At 51.7% G+C, this 10,335-nt stretch overlaps 1 protein-coding gene across 1 annotated transcript; it reads right to left on the bottom strand.

The window, feature by feature from the left end:
* Positions 1-746: 746 nt before the first annotated feature.
* TSPAN10 (tetraspanin 10) lies at positions 747-7,229 on the bottom strand. Its single transcript, XM_034790027.1, has 3 exons — positions 6,960-7,229; positions 2,970-3,574; positions 747-1,981 (listed from the first exon to the last, which is right to left on the bottom strand). The coding sequence occupies exons 1-3, from the start codon at positions 7,080-7,082 to the stop codon at positions 1,657-1,659; spliced, it is 1,053 nt and encodes a 350-aa protein (XP_034645918.1). The 5' UTR covers positions 7,083-7,229; the 3' UTR covers positions 747-1,656.
* Positions 7,230-10,335: the final 3,106 nt, after the last annotated feature.

Genomic DNA, 10,335 nt, shown 5'->3' on the forward strand with positions numbered 1-10,335 from the left:
TGTGATGTTCTTCACAGATGCCTAGGGCGGGGGCAGGTTCTCTCTCTGCAGGAGCCAGGGTAGCTTTACATTACCATAAGCTGCAGAGGGTGGATTATACGGGCTAATTACCAGCACTTGCCAAAACCCAGGCATCACCCCCCCCACCAAGCCTCCCCATTTTTCAGTGAAAATGCTTTCAGACAGACATCCCCACCCAAGGCCAGGCAGCTCTCCTCCTTAAAACTTCCCCTGCCCCTTGTCTCAAAACATGCTTCTCAGGCAAGAAGCAGGCAGCCCCAGGGAAATGCAGCCAGCTATGGGGAGGAGCAGAGAACTCCCTGCTTGCAGGGGGTGGGCTCCACAGAGGTAGCATAAACCCTGGCTGCTTGGGTGAAAGGAGGGGGCCGAGGTTCAGGGTGTTTGTGGTACTGATTTGAAATGCTGCTTGTGTAAGCGGCTCTGGGAGCCCAGCCTCCTTTGCCCATGGATAATTGATACAGCTGTGCCAAGAGGCGAGGTGAGAGAGGGAGCAGCTGGGCCAGTTTCCCACTCAGCACAAAGCCCTAATTGAGCACTTCACAGCCTGCAGGGGCCGGGCAGACATTACTCACCTGGAGATTCCCCTTGGGGGCGGGAGGGGACGGAACCGGGGGCAGAGGATGCTGCAGCATAGGGGCTGCACCAAGCAGGCCAGCTAGGAGCCTCTGAGTCAGCCGGGCCGGGGTAGCCAGCACCGGCATTCAAGACTCAGCTCCACACAGCCAAGCAGGGTCACGGCTCTGTTCTGCAGGCTGCATCTTATTGCAAGGCCTGGCTGAGGCCGGTTTCTAGAGATCAGAGCAGTTGGACTCAGCGATTGTCACTCCTCAGGGGCTCACTTGCTCTGCCTGCCCTGCATGGTATCTCACTGGGGGGGGGGGGCCTTCCCAGGCACTCCCTTCTCTACAGCCATGGTACAGGTAGAGATTTATTTGCCAGGTAACTACAAAGCTTTCCAGCCCCAGCTGGGCAGGGCACGGCCTCCCCACAGCAAGCAGGAGATGGGAGGCAGGCAGCACACGGGCTGGAGACGGGGGGCATAGGAACCCTTGCACTCAGCTGAAGGCCTGAGGTTCCCCCCTCTGTGACAGAGGTCAGAGCTGCTGAGAGAGGGTATCCTAGCAGCAGTCAGGTGCAGGTGGGCTGTTTCTCCTGCGCACGCCCTGCTGCTCCAGCCAGGCACGGAGAGATCAACTCTGATCTCCTGCAGGCCAGGGAGCCGCTGAAGCAGGCTCAGTGGGGCCAGTGGAGTTCCCTGCCTGGGCCAGACTAGTCCCAGAACTAACCCCCTTTCCCACCAGCGGCCCTCTTGCCAGTGCACGAGGGGCTTTTCTTGGCGTGGTTCCACCCCCTTTTCACGGGACACCAGCTGGAACAATAGCGCCATTTCACACTGGAATCAGCGTGTCCACTGAGGAGGTCACGCTGAGACAACCAACCCGGCTCAGATTCACACCAGAACTTCTACCAAACAGCCTTTCCCACAGCGCAAGGCCTCAGAGACCCCGAGCTCAGCAGCGAGCCCAGCCCGTCCATCTTGCCTGCTGGACAGCGGTTCGGAGCCCCCATTTCTATCACATCGGCTTGAAGCTCCACTCCAGGATCCAGCGCTGACCTCCAGCCACGGGCGGCGAGTCACCAAGCCCCTGGCTGCCACCCTCGCGCTCTGGCAAGTGCCAGGTCTGCCAGTAACTTGGTTGCCAATAAGAAGCCTCCAACTTCAACCAGGATCAGAAACACAAAGCCGGCACTCAGCACCCCCCCGTGGCCGTGAAGCCACCGGCTCAGCTGGGGCGCGCAGCCGCCGAGGGCGATGATACTTTGAGCCGCAAACTCCTCCATGCCGAGGGCTCCGAAGCCACACTGGGAGTTTGTGATGGTGCCGTTCTCCAGGGGATTCAGACAGCAGGAAGCGGGAACGCCGCAGGCTTGCACACCGGGGGAGCTGCAGTTAAAATACCTGCGAGGGACCAAAGAGAATCCGTCAGTCTCTCGGGGGGTGACTGGAGGACCCCAGTGCTTTGGTGCTCACCATCGCCGCAGCCGGCGCTGCTCGCTGCGAGCAGAGAGAACCCCTGAGCTGCAGCTTCGGGGTCCATCTCCCACGGCCAGGAAAGGCTGCAGCGGTTCTACTCTGTTACGTGGGCCAAGCTGCACTGGGTTCGAATCGCACCTGGAGCACAAGTCTGGGGCTGGCGGTTGGAACCTGAGCGGGAACGTTACCTGCCAGCCCCTCTCTCAGGCTGGTTTAATGGTGTCATTTCCTCAGCCCACCCCCGCTCCCACACCCCACCAGGAGATAAAGACTCCCCACCATATACAAATGCACATGCCAGCCAAGCCATAGAGGGAGGGCCCAGAGCCTTGAGGCTCTGCCCTGCCCTGCAGTTTCTCTGGGTTGTTGTAAGAAGAAAAAGCAAAGCAAAGAACCTCCCTGGCAGGAGAACGTGAAGAAGTTCGGGGCTCCAGCACTGTAGACCAGCCTCTTCCCATGGCCCAGTCTTATCAGCTCACTCCTCGCAGGAACACAACAGCTTTCCTCTAGTGTCTGTCCACCCACCTGGCTCTCAGTCCACACGGAGCCGCCTTACGGAGGCCAGGCCCAGGAGTGCTTTACAACCGCCTTGTGGAGATCTATCCCGGCTCCCAGTACAGAAAGGAGGGGGAGCGCAGATTGTGCCTTGGCTGGTAAGTTTCCATGAGCTTTGCAAGCGAGGCTGAAGGCATGTGGCTGTAACACGCCTCTTGCCCGTGTTCAGCCTGACCTGCTAGGAACTGCAGCACGAGCCTGTAGCCAGGAGCTGAGTCAGCTGATGCTGTCTCTCCTGCATGCAAGGAGCACTTGGTGCTTTGCTAGCCTGGATCAATGGATTGCCCGAAGCCGAGATTTTCCACTACCTCCCAAGTGAGCCAGACCACGTGGCTGTAGCCCAAACCTTTGTACTCACATGTTCATTTTCCAGTCCTGGTAGGACTCCACGCCGCAGCATTGCAAGCCCATCTGAACTTCGTCCATGATGAATCTCAGATCTGGGTCATCCTGGTACCTTAGGACCGCCACCAGCATGGTGTTCTGCAGGGAGCCCTTGATCTGGTGTCTCAGAGAATACAGTACGAGCCCGCCGAGAATCTCCAAGATGACGAAAGTGATGACTCCCCCAGTAAAGAACTTCAGCAGGCAGGTGTTTTCATAGAGCGCTCCCATGCAGCCTGCCAGAGAGATGGTGCTGATGGCCAGACCCACCAGGACAAAGAAGAGCATGGGGTCAGAGCCCAGGTGGGCTATACGCTCACTTACCAGGGACTCCTTGTCCAGGAGCCCCCAGATCCCAAAGGCCAAGATCAGCAAACCCAGCACAGAGAACAAGAGGTTCCAGAGGAAGGTCAGGTACTTAATGCAATAGCTGCAGGAATCCAGGTTGTGGCCGGGAGGCGATAGAAGCTCCCATTGTCCTGGGTGCTTCTCTGGCAATCCAGTGTCTGGGTCTCCAGCGGGAGAGAACAGGGGGCCAGGGACGTTGGGTGAAGAAAGCAGCTTGCCCAGTCGGCGTGCCTGATTGGTGGGAGAGAGAAAGAACAGATCATTTCCTGGCTCAGTGAGGAGCAGAAACGCCCAAGCGTGTCCTCTCTTCTGGGAAGCCCTGCCCCACTGGGGCTCCTGGACAAGATTCCGACTTAGCTAAGGTTTTTCTCGGTTGCACTTAAACTTTGTCGCTTCCCCCACCCCCTCAAAACGTTGTTTTTTGCAGCCTCCCTGATTTATGTAGGATGTTAATGCATTGGGTTAAGGATCGATTCCCCCAGCACAACTATTGCTTAAGGAAACGAACGTTTCAAATGGCCTTCATTAGCATGGTAAGCCCTTCGTTCTAGAACATGGTACAGAAGAGATGCAAACTCTATCTGGATTTGCCATTCTATGAAGTCATAGAAGCAATAGCTAGATTTTTAGCTATTTAATTCCTTCTCATGCAAAACTGGCACCCCATTCAGTCAGCACCGGGCTTCCTGAACAGCCTCTCTTCTCTGCTAATCTGCAGCCATTGTGCAAGATGCTGTAGGAAATGGGTCTAACGCTCCACTTCAAAGCTCTCAAATACCGACTGTGTTGTGTGTCAGAAGAGTGAGGAGTCCCCGGGCACAGCAAGCAGTAACGTACTTGCAGTGTTGTCAACTCTCCTGATTTTGCCATGAATCTCATGATAATTATTGTTTCCTTAAAGCCCCAGCTCCTGGAGTCAAGTGGATATGGGATGATTCCAGCCTTCATTCTTTAAAGGAAAAGTAAGTTTCTAGCCCTCCTGGCTGTGCAGAAAACTTCCAAATGGGACCCCAGTGCACCTGAAAGGCTCAGAAAGCAGAAGGCCAATAAAAGAACACCACAGCTATTATTTTTACATCATTTCCTGACTTTACAGCCAATCTCCTGATTTTCAGTGAACTGACTCCTGATTTTTGAACATTTGAGGTTCAATCCTGCATAGAGCCAACAGCTGGCCGGGTATGGGGTAGTTAGCAAAGGGGAGGGGACCAGGGACAAATGTCCTGCAAGTTTTCTGGATGGGGGGAGGGTTGGTGTTTTTAAAGTCCCCAGAAGGAAACGTGTCCAACGCTGGCCATTCTCTCCAAAGCTATGAGTGCGCCCGTCTGGTTTTGCACCAGCGGTTCACCACTGTTGCTAGAGCTGGGAGAGCAGGAGCAGGGATCCCTCGCTGCCATGAGCAAACAAGGAGCCAGGTTCCTTAGCTGCAGCGGAAATCTATGGAGCAGTGCAGGGGAAAAGACCTTGAACTGAAAAAGAGCAGCCGTGGTAAGAGAGATCTCCGAGCTCCGAAGAGGGGCGGAGAGGGGGCACTCTTTTGTCCAGTGTTTGCTCTGCGGGGTCCGGGCCAGGACTGGGCTGCAATACGGCTAAGAGAAGAGGCTGTTCCCTGTAGCCTGTTCTCTAGTCGTTGCTCTAGTACCAGAAGGAGGGCAGTGTTTCTTTAGCGGTGGTTCTCCCGGTTTGCATTGATCAAGGCTGCACGAGGCGGTTACTGCCTTATCCCTGTTTGTTAATACAAAGTCCATTTTAAAAAGCCGAAGTGGAAGCCGTAGACAGCCCCAGAGGCCTGTGGGTGGCATGGTGCACAGTGGCTTTGCTTTACCTTGCTCTGATCTATTGGTTTTACTCAAGCATAAGTGAGTCATTGCTTACATTGGTGATACTATCTTCCCCAGTCAAACTCAGGAGCCATAGGACAGAGCAATACAGTGCTCTGCTTTGTTCCCTTCTGGCCTTCCCTTCCAAGCTCCCACATTTCACTGGGACGCTCCCTCGGGCCGCCAGGACTGTGGGTCACCTTGTTAGCCCCCTGCTTCAGCAAGGGAGAGACGTGCTGGTGCTAAAGTGGGGGTCAGCCCCTCAGCCTGTTTGCCTCCCAGACAATCTGCCTGGAAGCTCTGCCAGCCTTTACTCTGCCCTTGGCGTACACCAGTCCCCGAATGCCTCGGCAGCCTCTCGCTGCAGTGTCCAGCCCCGGCACTAGACACTCACAGTGACCACCAAGGCTGCTGTCCCTGGAGAGACAGCGTACACGCAGCTGGGTCTGGGTGGCTACAAGGATCAGGACCTTTGTAATAACTTCGCACAGTGATCTAGTTATGATGAAAGCAAATACGTGTTTATGAACAAAGAGCTGAGACTGACCTAGTCACAGGCGGGTCGGGCCCGGCTAGTGGAAAGAGAATGGTTACAAAGACAACAAACTGATTAGTGGTTCCCGTTCCTAGTCAGTCCAGGGGTGCTTCTTCCCAGGATTCCCTCTTTGACCGAGCTGCCAATTTTCAGTCATACCAGGATCCAGGCTGTCCTGATTTCCCCACGCCCTCCAAAGGGTTTCCCCAGCAAATGGAGAACAAAATGTTCCTTTGCATCTCCTTATTGTCTTTGTTCCCACAGTCAGGATGGCCCCTGGCGTTCACACTCCAGTCTGCTCTGCCATGTCAGTTTCACATCCCCTCCCAACCTGACTTAATATGCAAATGACACTTTCTTTGCCTGGCAGAACAGCTGTTTGTCCATTCTGCCTTGTTCCAGACGTGAAAACATTCTTTCCAAACAGACACACAATTCCCCGTACAGTCTCAGTACAGACAGTTCACTATGATGCTAGTGACCAGCGTGCCATTGGCCAGCCTTTGATACCTTGCATCAGCGTTTGGGTAAGCACCATGACCGCAGAGTGTTAGGTGTGGCGAGTTTGTCAGGCCTACTAGGACTTGCTGACAGAGTAGTGAACCATCAACGGGCCTCTGTGTCATGACAACTCACTGGGAAGCCCAGCGGAAGGGTTTGAGTGACAGACAGATGTTGGGAGGAGGAACCCTGTGCCGCCACCAGAAGAGGGGTAGGCAGGCCAATTCCATCCCAGGCCCAGCCCAGGTGCTGGAGACAGAAAGCTGAACCCAGCCTCATGACACCCCATGGCAAACAAGGCCTCTAGGTCCACCTTAGTTTGCTCAGCCTGATGCCAGACGTGATTAGCATTAGTGGCAAGCACAGGAAGGGAAGCACAGAGCAGATGGAGAGCAGAACTGTGGGGGGGGGGGGGGGGGGAAGGGAGGGAATGAGTTTGGGAACATGTTGTAACCTTAGAGATTTAAGCCAGGGCAAGAATCTGGCTCATCAGCACAAGTCAGGAGTGGCTCTTGACTTCAGTGGAGATGCTCCAGGTTGTGCCCCTCCCTGACGAAGAACAGAGCTTAGGGCCAAAGGATTTCGTCCATTTCCCCCCCCCCCCCCAAAGAACACTGCAGACTTTTATTTTCAGGAGCTCCTAAGACCCCTGAAATCAGTTCCGGGTTTGAAGTTACGCTGAGTCACAGAGCGTGACCCCCACCTACTCCAAAGAGAAGCACAAAGCCAGGCCAGCGTGTAACACAAACCCAGGGTTTACCTCTGGTAACAAGGGGCTCCTCTCATCTTCTTCCACCTTCACCAAGGAAAACCGCGTAGCAAAGGGGGTGACCAGCATGAAGAGCTTCTCTCCTGTGTTTGCTGGGCCATATCCAGATGTCATCCTGCTGCAGGCGTCCCCTGCTTTAGCAGGCAGAGGGATCCACAGGCGAGGCGCTGTGAGCAGCGAAGTCAGAGCTCTGGGGCTGGGCAGACACTTCGGTCAGGCTCCTATCATGTGAGAAGTCACATTTCATGGCTTAAGTAGCCCCTGCAATTAAAGAGGCCCACGCTGACTTGCGTGCCCTGAGCATACCAGTTCTTGAGCTTCTAAGAAGCTGTCTTGCCACATAGCTGTGCATACTTCAAGGTTATTTGATTAACTGACTGCAAAAAGAAATGAAGTGACCATGTTAGGGCTGTAAGTGGCAGGTGATTACTAAGAACAGGGTTCTCAAGAGATCCCCCCCACACCCTTCCTTATTGTCATTTGGCTGGTTGTAGTTTATTTTATTTTTTTGTAACATCCTTTCTCTAGCGGTGTCCTTCCCCTGGAGGCAGTCGGAGCTTCATTATTCAGGCCTGGGGTTTACCTGCAGCAGTTGCAGGTAGGTAGTGATGTCAAATTTACTATCCCCAGGGGATAGAAGCAGGCTGAGAGCTGACCCCTGCCCACTGACGTCACTTTCATCCATTTGGCCCTGTGAAAGCAGGTCTTTAGCAGTCATCGGTACCATTTTCAAACACACCTAAGGAAATCAGTGGGCGTTGGCTCCCTAAATACCTTGAAGGACATGAGCCTATGTGACTTAGGAGCCTCCACCCAATTTCCAAAAGTGACTTATAAGGAGATTTTCAAAGGCACAAAGAGCAGTTAGGCACCCAACTCTCATTGAAAGTTAATGAGATTTAGGCACCTCATTCCCTTAGATGCCTTTAAAAATCCCACTCTTAGGGTCAAATTTTCAAAGGTGCCTAAGTGACTTAGGAATTTTAAAGCCAGATCTACCTTAGGAATGATTTGCCAGGGTAGCTATACCTGTATAGGTTTCAGAGTAGCAGCCGTGTTAGTCTGTATCAGCAAAAAGAACAAGGAGTACTTGTGGCACCTTAGAGATGTGACGTTGTGCAGTCTATATGGTTTTATAAAAACTTGATAATAAGTCAATATAATGTAACTGAGCTGGTTTTAGAGAAAATACGGTAATAAGTGAATGTAAAGTAACTGGGATATGCTTCATGCAAAAGGTCTCTTGTAAGGTATCATTACAAAGCTTATAATCTACTGAGTGTGATCATCTGATTTGTAGAAATGTACCACTCTTGTATCTAAAACTAGAAATATAAAATGTAACTCTGAGGGCCTATTGTAATTGTGTAAAGTGTGGACCATTAATGATGGTTTGGAATCTTGATGACTCCCATTGTCTGCAGATGGCTGTATTTACCTGTGAGTCTTCCTGTATATGTGTGTGCTGGCAAGTGAGTAATGAAGTCTTGCAGTGACATGTGATCATGTCACCTGAACTGGAATCCATCTTTAACCTGGTGCTTTTCCAGTGAGGGGGGGTGGAAACCCAGAGAGACAAAGAGTTCCCGCCTTATGCAAAAGATATATAAAGGGGGGAAGAGAAGAGAGAGGGAGGGAAGCCATCATGAAGAATCCCCTAGCTATCACCTGAGCTGCAACAAGAGCTGCACCAGGGGAAAGAATTGTGCCCAGGCCTGGAAGGTGTCCAGTCTGAGAAAAACTTACTGAAGCATCTCTGAGGGTGAGATTATCTGTATTTAGTTTGATTAGGCATAGATTTGCGCATTTTATTTTATTTTGCTTGTGACTTACTTTGTTCTGTCTGTTACTACTTTGAACCACTTAAATCCTACTGTCTGTATTTAATAAAATCACTTTCTATTTAGTAATTTACTCAGAGTATGTATTAATACCTGGGGGAGCAAACAACTGTGCATATCTCTCTATCAGTGTTATAGAGGGCGAACAATTTATGAGTTTGCCCTGCATAAACTTTATGCAGGGTAAAACGGATTTATCTGGGTTTAGACCCCATTGGGGGTTGGGCATCTGAGTGCTAAAGACAAGCGCGCTACTGCGAGCTGTTTTCAGGTAAACTTGCAGCTTTGGGACAAGTGATTCAGACCCTGGGTCTATGTTGGAGCAGACTGGAGTGTCTGGCTCAGCAAGACAGGGTGCTGGAGTCCTGAGCTGGCAGGGAAAACAGAAGCAGGGGTAGTCTTTGCACATCGGGTGGCAGCTCCCAAGGGGGTTTCTGTGATCCAACCCGTCACAAGAGACTAACAAATTTATTTGGGCATAAGCTTTCGTGGGCTAAAACCCACTTCATCAGATCCAAAGAGGGGTTATGGGGCAGGACCAGGGGGAGGGTGTGACAATGCGGTTCTGGCGGAACCCAACTGAGAGTGCCAACTCAGGACAAATTGCTAAAACAGGGCAGTTACAGCCCAAGGCTGGGGCTTTTCCACCTCTAAGGCAAACCAAACCAGCCAGACTAGGAGGACTTCGGTCTCTTCCCACCGGCTAACTGCAAGTCTCACAAGCAATCTCCTTAGACACTCCAGTTTCCCAGTATTACCACCAGTGCCACAAGTTATGGGGACAAATGGTTATGAAAACCAATACCCCAGTAAAAGAAAAAGGTTCTCCTGATCCCAAAGGACCAAGCCCCAGACCCAGGTCAATATACAAGTCAGATCTTACCCACAAATCACGCTGTTGCCAATCCTTTAGAATCTAAAATCTAAAGGTTTATTCATAAAAGGAAAAAGATAGAGATGAGAGCTAGAATTGGTTAAATGGAACCAATTACATACAGTAATGGCAAAGTTCTTGGTTCAGGCTTGCAGCAGCGATGAAATAAACTGCAGGTTCAAATCAAGTCTCTGGAATACATCCCCAGCTGGGATGGGTCCTCAGTCCTTTGTTCAGAGCTTCAGTTTGTAGCAAAGTTCCTCCAGAGGTAAGAAGCAGGATTGAAGACAAGATGGAGATGAGGCATCAGCCTTATATAGTCTTTTCCAGGTGTAAGAACACCTCTTACTTCTTACTGTGGAAAATTACAGCAAAATGGAGTCTGGAGTCACATGGACCAGTCCCTGCATACTTTGCTGAGTTACAAGGCGTATCTGTCTTCTCTCAATGGGTCCATTGTATAGCTGATGGTCCTTAATGGGCCATCAAGCAGGCTAGGCAGAGCTAATCTCAGCTTGTCTGGGATGTCACCCAGAAGCATAGCATAAGTTTGCCATACAGACAGTATAGAGCCAATATTCATAACTTCAACTACAAAACTGATACACACATATAGACAGCATAATCATAACCAGTAAACCATAACCTTGTC

Source organism: Trachemys scripta, chromosome 14 (assembly GCF_013100865.1).
Source record: "Trachemys scripta elegans isolate TJP31775 chromosome 14, CAS_Tse_1.0, whole genome shotgun sequence".
Lineage (NCBI taxonomy): Eukaryota > Metazoa > Chordata > Testudines > Emydidae > Trachemys > Trachemys scripta.